This window comes from Malassezia pachydermatis (assembly GCF_001278385.1).
Source record: "Malassezia pachydermatis strain CBS 1879 chromosome Unknown scaffold1, whole genome shotgun sequence".
Classification (NCBI taxonomy): Eukaryota; Fungi; Basidiomycota; class Malasseziomycetes; order Malasseziales; family Malasseziaceae; genus Malassezia; species Malassezia pachydermatis.
In genome coordinates, this window is record NW_017253138.1 from 1,110,014 (window position 1) to 1,125,487 (window position 15,474).

General features: G+C 56.8%; 3 protein-coding genes across 3 annotated transcripts; 2 read left to right on the forward strand and 1 right to left on the reverse strand.

Moving 5' to 3' along the window:
- Positions 1 to 510: 510 nt before the first annotated feature.
- Malapachy_3521 (polyketide synthase) lies at positions 511 to 8,694 on the reverse strand (the record flags this gene model as incomplete). Its single annotated transcript, XM_018137989.1, has 1 exon — positions 511 to 8,694. One exon carries the CDS (start codon positions 8,692 to 8,694, stop codon positions 511 to 513), a length of 8,184 nt encoding a protein of 2,727 aa, XP_017993854.1.
- Positions 8,695 to 11,711: 3,017 nt separating this feature from the next.
- Positions 11,712 to 12,629, forward strand: Malapachy_3516 (hypothetical protein; the record flags this gene model as incomplete). Its single annotated transcript, XM_018137984.1, has 1 exon — positions 11,712 to 12,629. One exon carries the CDS (start codon positions 11,712 to 11,714, stop codon positions 12,627 to 12,629), a length of 918 nt encoding a protein of 305 aa, XP_017993689.1.
- A 202-nt stretch (positions 12,630 to 12,831) lies between these two features.
- On the forward strand, positions 12,832 to 15,438 carry Malapachy_3489 (dna unwinding-related protein; the record flags this gene model as incomplete). Its single annotated transcript, XM_018137957.1, has 1 exon — positions 12,832 to 15,438. The coding sequence occupies one exon, from the start codon at positions 12,832 to 12,834 to the stop codon at positions 15,436 to 15,438; it is 2,607 nt and encodes an 868-aa protein (XP_017993474.1).
- Between the last annotated feature and the right edge of the window lie 36 nt (positions 15,439 to 15,474).

Sequence of the window (15,474 nt, forward strand, 5' to 3'; positions counted from 1 at the left end):
GTCGTCACAAGGGAGAGCGAACGGCGTGGTGGTCGTCGACGCGCCGTCGGCCCGTGGGAAGAGTCCTATCACGTGATCACGACGCGGTGGCCCACGATGGGCTACGTGCAGTGTCATCGCAGGAAATGGAACTGACAGATCATTGAGTTCTATGCGCCAACATAAAAATGAGAGATCTATCGAGAGTGTATACATGCCAATGTGACCCTAGGACCCAGAAAAAAAGAACAAGAAAACCAGCATTGCAGGTATTTTCAAAGGGAAGGAAGAAAAGAACCGGACCTATGCAGGAAGGCTGTGCGAACGAGCGAACAAAGTCAATCAAGCCCAACATTTCATGTGAGAGGCCGAGCGCACTGCGAGATCGTACAGCGTCCGACGTAGGCAAAGCGCCAACTAGCCCCGTCGGATATCGTGAAGCTCTGCGCAATACGTTTCGTAGGCCTCTCTTTTACAGAGAAGCAACATCGCCTTGGTCCGCCCCGCCACGCCTATATGGCTGCAGGGTCATTAAAAGTCAAACTTGTACGGCGGGCAGTCCACCCACTGGTTGCCAAGCACCTCCTTGGTGTTCGACTGGTCAAAGTGCGGGAGGTGAGCCAGATCGCCCTTCGAGACAAAGCCGCTGAGCGGCGCCAGCGGGTTGGTCGACGACGGGTTGGCCGCCTCCTTCTGGAAGTGGTCGACCCACTCGGCATGCGGCACCACCTTGGGCTTCGAGACACCCGGGCGCGACGGCATGTCCTCCACACGGATCGGGGTTTCGTTGCGGATATGGAACACGGCATGGTCACTCGACCACGTCTTCGGCGACGACATCAGCTTGCCGAGGATCTCCGAGAACCAGTCCGAAGGAGTCTCCGTGAACGCCGATGAGGTCGACGACGGAGCGTAGCCGAGCTGCTGGCAGCCGTTGAACATGCGCCACAAGAAGCTGTCCTCGTTCGGGACGTACTTGCCCTTTGCACTACCACCCAGCGCACCAGGGCGGACGGTAATCACAGGCACACCGCGCGAGCGCACACGCTGGCAGAGCTTCTCAGCCACCCACTTCGACTGCGAGTAGCCGTTGAAGAGACCCGTCTTGAGGCTCTCCAGGTCGACATCCTCCTGCACGACCTCGTCGCCCTTGTCCTCGCTTGTGAACGTGAGCCACATGTTGGTCGAGCCGATGTTGAGCACGGCCTTGACCTTCTGCTCCGAAGCGAGACGCAGCACCTCGCGCGTGGAGAGCACATTCTCCTCGGCGATGCTCTGGTAGCCAGCCAAGTGGTCCGCCTTACCGGCCGCGTGCACAATCAGGTCCACGGAGCTCGCAAGCATGGCCCAGTCGGCGTTCGAGAGACCCAGCTTGGGCTTGGTCACGTCGCCCGACACGGCCTTCACGCGGTCAAGGTGCGAGAGCGTCTTGAGGTGGCGCTTCGTCGCCACATCCTTGATACGGTCGAGGCCGCCCTCTGGCGAGCCACGCACCACAGCCGTGACCTGGGCGTTGGGGAACGCCTCAAGCACAGCCTCGAGCACCGTCGCACCCATGTAGCCCGTCGCACCCGTCACGAGGACCTCCTGCTTGTTCTCCGGCGAGAGCGTCTTGGCATCGAACGGCACAAGACCCACCACCGACGGCGGCAAGTCGTCGAGCTTCTCCGGCTCTGACGCGTAGTCGATCGTGGCCAGCGCACTGGTGTTCACCTTGGCCGTCTCCGGCTTGTTGGCACCCGGCGCCTTTGGCTTCGCTGCACCGCCCTTCTTGGCTGGCGCGGCTGCGCTGTCGCCCTTCTCGGCCTGCGAGTCGGCGACGATCTGACGCAGCGTAGCCACAGAGACAGGGCCCAGGAGCTGGAGCTGCGTCACCGTGGTACCGAACTCGGCCAGGAGAATCGCGCTCAGCTTCGAGGCCGAGAGCGAGTCGAGACCGAGCGTCGACAAGAACATGGTGTCGTCGACCGTCTCGATGTCGACGTTGAGCAGCTTGCCGAGGAGCACGCCAACAGGGTCAGCGTTGTCGCCCTCGTCGTCGCCCTCGTCGGCATCGTCGTCGTGGTGCTCAATCAGATGCGAGATACTCCAGGCGTTCGCCGGCGAGATCTCCTGCATCATCTCCCAGTCCATCGGCTGGATAAAGTAGCCGTTGTGGTTCGAGCCGCCCATCACGAGACGAGCCACCGACTGCGCAATCGAGGTACACAGCTCACGCGACGTGCACGCGAGCGCATCCATGACCTTCAGCGCGGCGTTGTTCGACTTCGAACGCATCTGGGCGTACACACCGATGTCCGAAATGGCCGGCACAGCGTACGAGATGACGTTGCGGCGCTCCATCGCGAAGCGGTTGAAGTATGCCTGTGCAGCGTTGTAGTTCGCCTGACCAGGGTTGAAGAACAGCGCAGCAGTCGACGAGAAGAGGAACAAAAAGTCCAGGTCGTCGATGTTGATCGTCTCGCGGATCACGTTCAGCGCGCCGATCTTCGAGTTGATCACCGTCTCGAATTTCTCCTGGTCCATCTGCATGAACACGTCGTCACGCAGCACGACCGACATGAGGAACACACCGCCGAGAGGACCCAGCGACGAGGCCGTGTCGAATACGTCCTTCATGGCGTTCGGGCTCAGCGCATCGGCCGCCATGATCTTGATCGTGACGTTCGGGAACGCAGGGTCACGCACCAGACGCTCGAGCGCCAGACGGTCCGAACGGCTGATCTGGCCACGACGACCGGTGAGCACAATGTTGCGCGCACCCAGGTACATCAAGAATTGCACAAGACGCGGGCCAAGACCACCACAGCCACCGACCAGGACGTACGACTTGCGTGGGTCGTACACCTTGTAGGCAGCCCACAGCTTCTCGACCGAGTCCGGCTTGCACGACGAGCTGAGGTCGGTCACAATCTTACCGATGTGCTTACCCGACTCCATCAGCTTGTACGACTCCACGAGACCCTGCGAGCCCTCGAACTTGTGGCCGTACAGGCACTTGAACGGCTCACGCTCGTGCTCCTTCGCAATCTCATCGAGGAGCGCAGCCATGCGTTGTGGCGCGTGCACACCCAGCAGACCCAACTCCACCGCAATGTAGTTGATGGCCTTCGAGAAACCGCTCATCGACATCGGGTTGCCGGCCAAGTGGTCACGCTTCGAAATGTCGACAAAGCGGCCGAGGTAGTCGAGCGCCTCGATACCTGCCTGCAGCGCAGCGCCCTGCAGCGAGTTGAGCACCACATCGAAGCCAGTCTTGCCGCGCTTCGCGAGCCAGTCGCGGCCGCCCTGCAGCCAGGCCGCAATCGAGCGCGAGTTGGCCATGTTCTCGTACGGCACGCCGAGGTTCTTGTGCAGGTAGTCGCGCTTCTCCTGCGACGACACCGTGCAGAACACTTCCAAGCCGAAGCGCTGCGCAATCTGGATCGCACACAGACCCACACCACCGGCAGCGGCGTGGATGAGGATCGTCTCGCCCTTCTTGATCTGCGCGAGGTGCACAAGACCGTGCCAGACGGTACCGTAGGCGATCGGGAATGCGGCCGCCTCCAGGTTCGACATGTTCGTCGGCACCTTGGTCAGCGCGTACTCCGAGGCCATCGCCACGATACCCTCACGCACACCACCCGAGGTACCCATGACATGGTCGCCCTTCTTGAAGCGCGTCACACCCGAGCCCACGTCACGCACCACACCGCTGAACTCCGAGAGACGGTCGGTGGCGGGCAGCAGACCCGTAGCCGAGAGAATGTTCTTGAAATTGAGCGCCACGGCATCGGTCTGCACCAGCACGTCGTGCTCGTCCAGCGGCGGCGGGTTGTGCGTGTGTGGCGCAATCGCCTGCACACTGGCCGGCTGGCCCTCGGTAAGCTCAAGGACCCAGTCGCGGCCCTTTTGCTCGGTCGGGTGCATCGCCGGCAGCTTCACGAGACGACGGCCGTACAGGCGGTTGTTGCGGATGATGTTGAACATCTCCAACGAGCCCTCCTCCTCACGCTGGTGGAGCAGCTCCAGCAGGCCGTCGCGCTGCGCACGTGACAGCGAAGGGTCCACGGCGACGTAGATACCCTTCACGGTCATAAACTCGTTGGTCAGCGTACCCGCGAGACCCATCGCACGTGCGCCATCGATCGTGTCGTCGGTGATGATCCACAGCTTACCGATCGGCGACTCCGACTTCCAGTGGTGGCGGATAGCCTCCGGCAGCTTGTACTCCGAGCCGGCCGTGTGGTAGTACACCAGTTCGTCGTCGGCCAGCGCACGGAACATGTCGTTCGAGCCCACATCCTTGGTCGGGATCTGTGGGATCGCAGGCCACGCGTCGCTTGAGCGCTGGACGTACGCGAGCTCGAACGCCGGGCACGAGCCGAGCGACGAGAGCGACGAGAGCGACGCGGCCTTCGCGCCGTTGCCATAGTACAGCTTACCGATCGGCGACGCCTCCTTCACCTCCGCAAAGACAGCCACACCGCCCGGCACCAGGAGCTCCTCCGTGGCCTTGAGGGCCGCGCTCACATCCGACGCGCAGCGCAGCGCATCACACGCCACGACCACGTCGAACGACGCAGGGATCGCACGGCTCGACTCTGTCAAGGCCTCCACCACATCGTAGGGGCCAGTCAAGAACGCATCCGAGCCACGCTCCGCCGACGCAATGTTCACACGCACGAGGTCCACGTACAGACCACGGCGCTCGGCCCACTGGACCAGCGGCTGGAGGTTCGTCTTGCGGTGGCGCGGGTACATCTCAAGCACACGGAACACACGGCGCGGCAGTTTCTCGTGCGACGACATGAGCACATGCTGCACCATGGTGTTCAGGCTCTCGACCGTCTCCGTAGTGAAGCCCGGCACGCTGAACAGGTCGTCCTGCAGCTGCGTGCCGACGACGGAGCCGCTCTTGAGCGCCTCCGCCACAACACCCGACTCGTCCTCGCCTTCCATGTTGCCCAGGAACTTGGTCGTAAGCTCCGGCTTCAGCGAGAACGCCTCGGTGGGCTTCACAGTCGCGTCCAATGCACGCGGCTCCCAGCTCTCGGTGTATCCCTCGCGCTGGTTGCCCGTGTCCTGAATACGCTGGCACTCCAGACCCTTGACGTACACAAGCATCTTGCCCGTGTCGCTGTCGAACATGGCAATGTCGTTCTTAATCACATGGTCGTTGCTGATCTTCTCGCGAATGTGGAGGATGTAGCGCTTCGCCGCGCGAATTTCCTCCGGCGTGCCACGCAGCGTAATCATATCGACCTCGCTAGGCAGGAACGTGTCGACCCCGACCTTGCTGCCATCGAACGGCAGGCCAGGCAGCCACGAGCAAAGGAACGCAGCGTCCAGCAGACCCGGGTGCACAATCATACCACGCGACTCCGGCTCCGTCCACAGGTTCGGCGCAATGTCCACATACGCAATGTAGTCGTCATCCAGCTTCGACGAGGCACGCACTTCGCTGACCATACCGAAGAAGCCCGTGTGCATCGAACCGTTCGGGCGGATACGTGCATAGAACGTCTCACCGTCCATGACAATGTCAAACTTGTCTGCGTAGTCCTTGCCCAGGACCTCCTCAATGCTCGACGGGCCCAGCGGCGTGCTCTCGTTCGACATATGACCACTAGCGTGCAGCTGATCAAAGATGATACCCAGGTCGTTCACAGCATTCCTCCCCGACGAGCGGAACTCCCAGCCGCCGTTGATACCCGTCGGCTTGAACTGTGCGTACTTTGGCTTGCCCTCTTCCTCAATGACCATCGCACGGTGGATCTTCATGTTCGTCACCGTGCGCGCACCCGACTCAAACGCGGCCTCCGCATAACCAGCACCAGGGAACAGAATCGAGCCACGAATCTTGTGGCCCAACACCCACGGGTGCGTCTGCGCATTGATGCGGAACAGCTCGCTGCTCACAGGCGGCTCAAGCTCTTTCGTACGCAGGTGCTCCGTGTAGGTCATCTCATGTGGGCCCTTCTTCAGCGGCAGGAAGGGGTACTCGGGCAGCTTCAGCGTCGAGTTCACACCCATCGGGCGGTCCACAAACTCGTCGCTGTACAGCTTGTACACCACGAGGTCACGCACACCCGACTGAAGCGCACCACCGACGGCGCCGAGGAACTGCGTGGTCTCCACAGGCATGTCCTTTGTCTCGCCCTTCTTCGGGTTGAGACGGCGCGCACACGACACAATCGTCGTACGTTCACCTTTCACGGATCGCGTAATCTCCTCCATGTACGAGCCCAGGACAGCATGTGGCGCCACTTCGACCACCAACATACCACGGTCCTGCTCCTGGCGGTAGGCATGCAGCGCCTCCATTGACTCACGGAACAGCACAGGCTCGCTGACGTTCTTCCAGCAGTACATCGCATCAAGCGTCTCGCCCTGCTTGTACATGCGGCCCTCGACCGTCGAGATAAAGCGGCGCGTAGGCACGTTCTTCTTCGCATCCACAATCGGGCGCACTTCCGTCAGGAAAGGCTCGCCGCAGATCGACACCATCGGCGAATGGTACGGACCACCAACACGCAGCATACGAGCAAAGATGCCCTGCGCCTCACAGTCCTTGACGACCTCCTCCAAGAGACTCGTCTTACCGGAGATCGACACAGCGTTCGTCGAGTTCGAGGCCGAGATCCAGAGACCCTCCGAGACATTCTGCTCCTTCATAATGCGAGCAATGAGCTTCTCCGCCTCCTCACGGCCGATACCCAGTGCAGCCATCTGACCGTCGACCTTGTCGAGCAGCGCCAGGGCGTTCGAACGGGCCATGGCCGTGCGAATGGCCGTCTCGTGCGAAACCGCACCCGAGGCGTACATCGCGGCAATCTCACCGACCGAGTGGCCCATGACCACATCAGGCTCCACACCGAGATCCATCCACAGGTCGAACAGGGCCATCTGGAAAATGGCAATGGCAATCACAATGCACTCCACTGTCCAGACACCTGCCGAGGTCTTGGCAACGTTCGCCTCGACGCCCGGCTTGAACAGGCCGTACGCTTGAAAGTCATTCTTGTGGTACTTGCGCAGGATTTCAAACGACCTGTCCACCGAGGCACGGAACGCCCTGAAGCGCTTGTACAGGTGACGACCCATCTCCTCGTGCTGCGGACCCTGACCACTAAACACAAACGCCTTGATAGGGTTGAAGTCCGACGACGCGGTCACGCTCGTGTCCGAGAAGGTAAGCGTCTCGCCAAGCGTCGCCACAGCGTACGCCAGGTTCGGGTTACCACGCGCACGCTCCGTCATCGTACGTGCCAGCAGCGAGGCGGTAAGCGGGTCCTTGGTCTCCGCCCACGACTCTGATATCGACTCACAGAGCGACGTCACAGCACGGTTGCTCAACGCACCGACAGCCACCAGCATCGGGTCCTTGTCCGTAAGTGGCTGCACCTTCAGCTCCAGCGACTTGTTCGGCACACGCTCCATCACAGCGTGACTGTTCGCACCACCGAAACCAAACGACGAAAGCGAGGCCACAAACTTGCCGTCCTTCGTCAGCTTCTTTTCCGGCAGCGGCTCCGTCTTGGTCTGCACCTGGATCTGAAACTCGTCCCAACGAATCTTCGGGTTCGGGTTCTTAAAGTTCAGCTGCGGAAGCAACAGACCCATGTCGAGCGTGTAGCAGTTCTTGATCACCTGCACAAGACCAGCAGCATGCTCCAAGTGACCGACATTGGTCTTCGACGAACCAATGCGCAGGTAGTCGTCCTTCGCACGGCCCGGCGTGAACACCTCACCGACCGTGTTCGCCTCAATAGGGTCACCGACCGGCGTACCGGTACCGTGGCACTCAACGTACACCGTCTCCGAGGGGTCACGACGCGCCTCCTTGTAGGCGGCGTAGGTCGCCGCCTTCTGCTTCGGACCATCGGGCATGGTAATCGACTTGCCCTTACCGTTGGCATTGATCGAAGTACCAGTCAACTCTGCGTAAATGTGGCTACCGCAGCGCACAGCATCCTCCGTGCGCTGCAAGACAATGACCGTGCAACCCTCACCACGCGAGTAACCATCCGCTGCGGCATCAAAGGTCTGGCAAATACCTGTCGGCGACAACGTACCCAGCGCCGAGAACGACAGCGAAGTATGCGGCGTCAAGATCAGGTTGACCGCAGCAACGACGGCCATGTCACAGTCGCCACGCAGAATCGAGGCACGAGCCAAGTGCAGACACGTAATACCCGACGAGCACGCCGTGTCCATGTACACAGACGGACCGTGCAAGTCGAACAGGAACGACAAACGGTTGGCCTGCAGCGAGAACGCCGTACCAGTACCGTTGTACGCACCCATGTCCCACATATCGTTACCGAGATTGTGCACATCGGGCGAACCCGTCACGAAGACACCAGTGTTGGTGCCACGGTAGTGGATACCCGAGTCTTCCAAAGCCTGGTGCACAATCTCCGTGAGGACCAGCTGGTGCGGGTCCATGCTCTTGCTCTCCGCCGGCGAAATACCGAACTCGAGCGAATCGATTTCCGTGTGCGGGTCAACCCAGCCACCAAGATCCGTCACAACCTTGCCAGGCAAACCACCCGGCTTGGTCATCGTGTCAGGGTTCCATCGGTCACGAGGCACTTGGCCGATGGCACTGCGGCTCTCTTTCAAGAGCTCGAAAAATTCTTTCTTGTCGCGCGACCCAGGAAGTCGGAGACCGATACCGACAACGGACAGGCTAGGGGGACGTTCGTCCGAATGATACTTCGTAGTCATCTTGTATGTATAAGTGGATATATAACAAAGTTGGAATTCAGAATCTGTTGATTGAAGCAAGTGTTGGCGCTCACTGTACAGCAAACAAACAGGAATCTGGCTGGGAAAGGCACTAGGGAATAGCGCTCAGTGAGCTGCTAGCGTTGCCATTTATACATAAAGAGTGGCTTTGCTGGGGCGCCCCATACACTTGGCGGGCGGTACCTCCCCAGATAGGATCGTTGGGTGCGTTTCTAACACCTACGTTTAATAAGGGCGTCATAATGACGTGGCCTAGTATCCAAAAAAAATAATAAAAAAAAAGAACGCCCTCCCTGGCGCCGTCAGTAGCCTTGCTAGGAACACGCTCGGTAATGTTGGGTCCTGAATCTTAGGCACGCTAGCGCCACACACATGGCTTGGGTCTCCCCAAGGGAACAAAATCCATTGTGGGCGTACAGAAGGCGTCGTGGCGCGATATACGCCATGTAGCACGAGGTCGATGCTAGATGGCCGGAACCGTGCGCCCAAGACTAAAATTACGTAAACGCAGAGGTAACCCTATCACATCTGTACTTTTTTTTATGTCGGCTCTCTGAGATCTCGGCCTTCTCAAAGGACATTGTCATTGGCTCAGATACATGTCAAACTGCACAACAACACTCTTGGTTTTGGCGTGCCTTCTTTCAGCCCGTTTTCGTACCTTTTCCTCGGGCGGCCCTAGAAGTACTTGTATATGAAGAGATGATGGCTTATCCACGCCATGTTTTTTTCCTCGTCCTAAGCAGGTGGGCTTAAACTTAGCAGATACTTTGCTGATGGAGTAGCAAAAAAAAATTGATGCCTTTCATCCCTCCGAGGATGAGCCAGAAGGTACAAGTTTACGGCCTAAATGTAGCCTACACATTTTCTCGACATGCCTTCTATATGAAAAAGGCGTACAAACACATTTGAAACAGGGCTCGCCTAGGAGCGCTCTACAAGCTCATAAACACTTTTCCTCGCTATGGCACGGGCTGTTAGGCACCCCCCTCCACTTGCGGTTAGACCACCATGACAGTCCCGGGTGGGGCCGCGCTCGATACACCGACGGGGCATTTGGATGGGCATGGGATCTTCACTGTCATTGTCTTTGCTTTTGTATCCATTATATGCATTTATCCATTGCATATTCCTCTACCCCTAAGTGTCTCACACTGGCTGCGCTCACAATGGCGTCAACTACGTCAGACGTGTGGATGGGATTCCTTCCCGTCCTCGCAGAGCTCTTCTGATCCTCGTAAGGAGGACATGGAATTAAACTCAATGGGCGAAAGTACATCTTCCTCCCCTCGCACGCTGGACACAACTGATAGGGTTTTTATCCCTTTAACGCATGTTACAGCCCCCATTGGTGGTGTATTGCTCCTGCTAGCCACCACGAGCATGGATGGAAAACAAGTGCGTAATGGTATTGTAGGGGAGAGTGGGATCTTTCCCTACGATATTCTACTGCTTTTTCTGTCGCTGGCCTACATTGCCATTTCTCTGGATGCTACAGGACTCTTGCGTTACCTGGCATGTCATGTTTGCCAACGAGCCTCGTTTGACGGTCGTGTTTTGTATGTGATGATGTATTTGTTCTTATGGATCGCCGGCGTTATATTGGGGAATGATCCTGTAATCTTGAGTGGCACTGCTTTCCTCGTTTACGTTACACGAGCGGCTAGCATTGATCCGCCCTATGCCTGGCTCTGGTCTCAATTTACTGCAGCTAACATTGCATCGGCCGTGCTTGTATCGTCGAATCCAACGAACCTTGTCATTGCTACAGGGTTTGACTTATCGTTTGTCAGGTATACGGCGTATATGGTGTTGCCGTCTTTAGTATCAGCCTGTGCTTCTCTACTGGCCCTCATGCTGTTCTTTGGGCTTCGGTGGCCTCCGCTAAAAAAAGGTATCGGGGAAATATCTACCTCTAACGATGAAGGGAAGATGCATGATTACATTCCTAAGCGAATCCATCAACCTGACATTCAGCCACGTTCGCTCTTGATTGATCCAGTGGGAGCCCTATTTACGTCCGCGGTTATGATTGCTGTCATTTGTCTGCTCGTTGGAACTAGTGCCCTGGGAGATGTGCACGTTTATCAAATCGGCGTCCCTGGTGCCGCATTGTGCTTGTGTCGTGATATTGCGGCCGATCTCTTTACCTATCGAAAGTCCACGTCGTCCAGCTCTTCTGCTCAACACACGACGGGATCGTTGCAGTGGATCGGGCGTGGCACGCGTCTGGCATGGCGTATCTTCCCTGTGACATTGTCGACTCTTTTTCGACTGCCTCTTGACTTACTCCCTTTTGCCTTTGGTATGTTTATTCTCGTTCAAGGACTGGACCATGTGGGGTTTGTCACTATTATGGCAGAAGGTTTGGGGAAAGTCTGCCAACATGGCGTATCTGCTACAGTGTTCTTCATGGCCGTTCTCAGCATCATACTTTGCAATTTTGGCGGGACCAATATTGGTTCAACCATCTTGTTGACCAAAGTCATGCAAAACGCAGCGTTTCTCCACCTCATCCCGAGCGAGCAGAAATCCCTTATTCTAAAGGCGGGCATGTATGCAGTTGCCTTTGGTTCCAATCTAGGGGCGCTGGGCGGTACATTTGCTGCGAGCCTAGCAGGTCTGCTTTGGCTCGGGATGCTAAAGCATCATGCGATCCATATCACACGCACTCAATTCGCCCTGTGGTGCGCTGTGGCCATCGTTCCAGCCATTGGGGCTGGACTAGGCGTGCTTTTGGCCGAAGTGCTATACTTTCATATGGGGTGACTACTTCTCTTGGTAAACATAAAAATGTACATACAAGTGCTCTAGCTATATGGGAGGTGACTCGGTCTCACCCTCCTTATCCTCTGAGAACCCTGTAAGTAAATTACAAATACAAGCGAGATTTCCTCTCCTTATACGCGCACGTGGGGCTCATCCTATTTTGGACTGAGCCATATAAAGGCACGTGGAATCATCGGTGCACGCCCGGCCCTGCTTTCCTTCCTACCATGCTTGCACTCCTTCCTGTTCTTGGTACGGCCTTTGCGGCAGCTGTGGCAATGGCAGCTGACCCCATTAAGGCCAACAGGACCGTCCTGTTTCATTCGCACAACGACTACGTGCATCAGCGCTCGGTGTACGACGCGTTTGATCATGACGTGTACAGCTACGAGGCTGACTGCTGGTGGAATGAAGAGGCACAAAAGTTCTATGTGGCTCACACTGCCGTTTCCATTGATCCATCCAAGACTCTTCAGACGCAGACTTTGGATCGTGTGCTGAAGATTATGGAGGGCAAGTACTCGGACAAGTACAAGTCGTCCGACCCTGATACGTTTTTGAAGGACCCTGCAAACAAGCCTACAAGCTCTCCAGACTGGTACAAGTACTATTCTGAAGGTTTTGGTGGTGTGCGCCCCCTACAGGTCGTGATTGAAATCAAGTCGGGCGATGGTGGTAGCTCGTGGAAGCACATTGTTGAGGCGCTCGAACCATTCCGCCAGCGCGGCTGGCTGACCAAGTTTGAGAACGGCAAGATTCATTACGGTCCGTTGATTGTGGTCGGTACAGGCGGTACGCCCTTCAACCAGATGATCTCGCAGTCCAAGCGTGACTACTTCTATGACTGCCCTCTTGGCAGTTTGGACAGCAACTCGCAGTACTCGTCGACAATTTGCCCGATTGCATCGCGCAGCTACGTTGACGTACCGGAATCCAATCTGGGTCTTACGCCGCCGCCGCCCAAGTCGGTCATTCACTACCACGATATGATTGCACAGGCACACCAGTACCAGACTACAGCACGCTTCTACGGTATTCTGCCTGCCAACGCAGCCAAGTACGATGACTTCAATATGCTTCTTCAGCAGGGCGCTGACTGGCTTAACATTGACTGGTTCGAGGATGCTGAGGCGTACGGCGCTTAAGATCCATGTATATACGATCATGACGTTCCGCGTCATTTTTCAAGCGAGAGTTCATCATGTAGGTGCATGTATATGCATGCAAAACAATGCTGGTTCATTTTTATGTCCCCACGTGGAGCCACGTGAACATTTTACGCGCGCGCGACATGGGGTGCGCCCGTCTCGACGACGACGACAGCGTCTAACCTCGACTGCTTTTGCCATGGATTCGCAGTCGAGTGTCGGCGCTACCTCTGACGCAGGTACGCCTCATATGGATACCGAATCAGGGAGTTTCTCTCAAGATATTCCAAGCACTACGGCCGCTGCCGCGGAAGCCGCTACGGCAGAACCTACAACCTCCGGACGCCCTCGTCCTACAGCGGCGCCCAAGATGGATGAGATCCCGATCGTAGTGGACAAGACAGCGGATAATTTGTGTTTCGTATTTACCGACTTCATTGAAAACTTCCGCGCCAGGGATGATGTGTCACAGAATAGTACGTACGTGGAGCAGTTGTATGCGATGCGTGAATACAATACAACGACGCTATATGTGGACTACCGCCATGTGCTGGAATACGAGGAAGCACTAGCCACCGCCATCAGTGAACAGTATTATCGTTTCCTGCCGTACCTCAATCGTGCTGTGGTAAATTGCGTGAATACATACATTCCTGGGTATCTGTATTCCAATGCGCACTTGGCATCGACAGCCTCGTCCGGTTTAATGACGCGCGATTTCTCCTTGGCATTTTACAACCTACCAATTATATCTGGCATCCGATCCTTGCACACAGACAAGGTCGGCAAGCTAGTCTCAATCAGTGGCACTGTGACGCGTACCTCCGAAGTTCGTCCAGAACTCCTCTTTGGTACTTTTACTTGTGTGGAATGCAAAACTAGCGTGCGTGATGTCGAGCAGCAATTCCGTTATACGGAGCCGATCATGTGCCGTAACCCCATGTGCCAAAACCGCACGCAATGGGAACTTGATGTGGAAAAAAGCCGTTTCTGCGACTGGCAAAAAGTGCGCATTCAAGAGAATGCGAATGAAATTCCTACCGGTAGCATGCCACGCAGTCTCGATGTGATTTTGCGCTCGGATATTGTGGAGCGTGCCAAGGCAGGCGACAAGTGCACCTTCACGGGTACATTCATTGTCTTGCCTGATGTGTCGCAGATGGGTGTGCCTGGTGTCAATGCACAAATGCAGCGCCAAGTCCAAACGAGCCGGGCCACGGAAGGGGTGGCCAACCAGGGCGTAAGTGGCCTCAAGACACTGGGTGTGCGTGACTTGACCTATCGTACAGCGTTCCTCGCATGTATGGTGCAAAGTGGCACGACGCATCTGGACAAGTTGACAGGTGCTTCGGACCTGGAAGAGGATGCACAGACTGTCCTCGACAGCTTCACCGAAGAAGAGCGTGAAGAACTGGAAGCGATGGTCATGAGCACAGACATTTACTCACGCCTTGTGCAAAGCATGGCGCCTACCATGTACGCCCATGAGATCGTGAAGAAAGGCATTCTTTTGCAGCTGATGGGCGGTGTGCATAAGCAGACGAACGATGGCATCAATTTGCGTGGTGATATCAACATTTGCATTGTGGGCGACCCCAGTACCAGCAAGTCGCAGTTCCTCAAGTATGTGTGTGGCTTCATGCCACGAGCTGTATACACGTCTGGCAAGGCCTCCTCGGCAGCCGGTCTTACCGCGGCGGTGGTGCGTGATGAGGAGACAGGCGAATTCACCATCGAAGCCGGCGCACTCATGCTAGCGGACAATGGCATTTGTGCCATTGATGAGTTTGACAAGATGGACCTCTCCGACCAGGTCGCGATTCACGAAGCAATGGAGCAGCAGACCATTTCCATCGCAAAGGCCGGTATTCAGGCCACGCTCAATGCACGCACCTCCATTCTGGCCGCGGCCAACCCCATTGGCGGTCGATACAACCGTAAGCAGACGTTGCGCGCCAATGTTGCTATGAGTGCCCCCATCATGTCGCGTTTCGATATGTTCTTTGTCATTGTGGACGAGTGTAACGAGACGGTGGATTGGAATATTGCCCAGCACATTGTCAATATCCATCGTTTCCGTGATGCAGCGATTGCCCCGGAATTTTCTACGGAGGCATTGCAACGCTACATTCGCTATGCACGGACGTACCAACCCAAACTCACGCCTGAAGCGAGCGATGTGTTGGTCGAAAAGTACCTTCAGCTACGTCAGGACGATGCGGGCGGCTCAGTGGGCCGCAATTCGTACCGAATCACGGTGCGTCAGCTGGAAAGTATCATTCGCTTGTCGGAAGCCATTGCCCGAGCCAATTGCCGCTCGGATATCACGCCCGCCTTTGTGCGCGAAGCGTATGCCCTGCTTCGGCAATCGATTATCCATGTGGAAAAGGATGACATTGCCATGGAAGACGAAGATGTGGACAACGAAGAGGCACCTACGCCGCTCCAGCCGACGCCATCGACCTCGCGCGCCGCCTCCAGAGCAGCACGCAAGAGCATCACGTACGATCGCTACATGGAGCTCGTCAATCAGCTTGTCTTACGGGTGCACACCTCGGAGCGAGACACCTCACGTGGCATGTCTCGTGATGCTTTGACACAATGGTACTTGGAAATGCATGAAGAGGAAATCGAGTCCATGCAGCAACTCGCGGAAGAGCGCGACTTGGTGGGCCGCGTGATTTCGCGGCTGATTCGCGATGGGTACCTTGTGGATTTGCCGGTCGACGACAATGAGCGTGACGAGGATGGGCCTGCACGACTTTTGGTGGTGCACCCCCAAGTCGATGTGGACAGCTTGCAGTGATGCAAGGATCACTTGCCATGCTGCTGCCTCGCATTT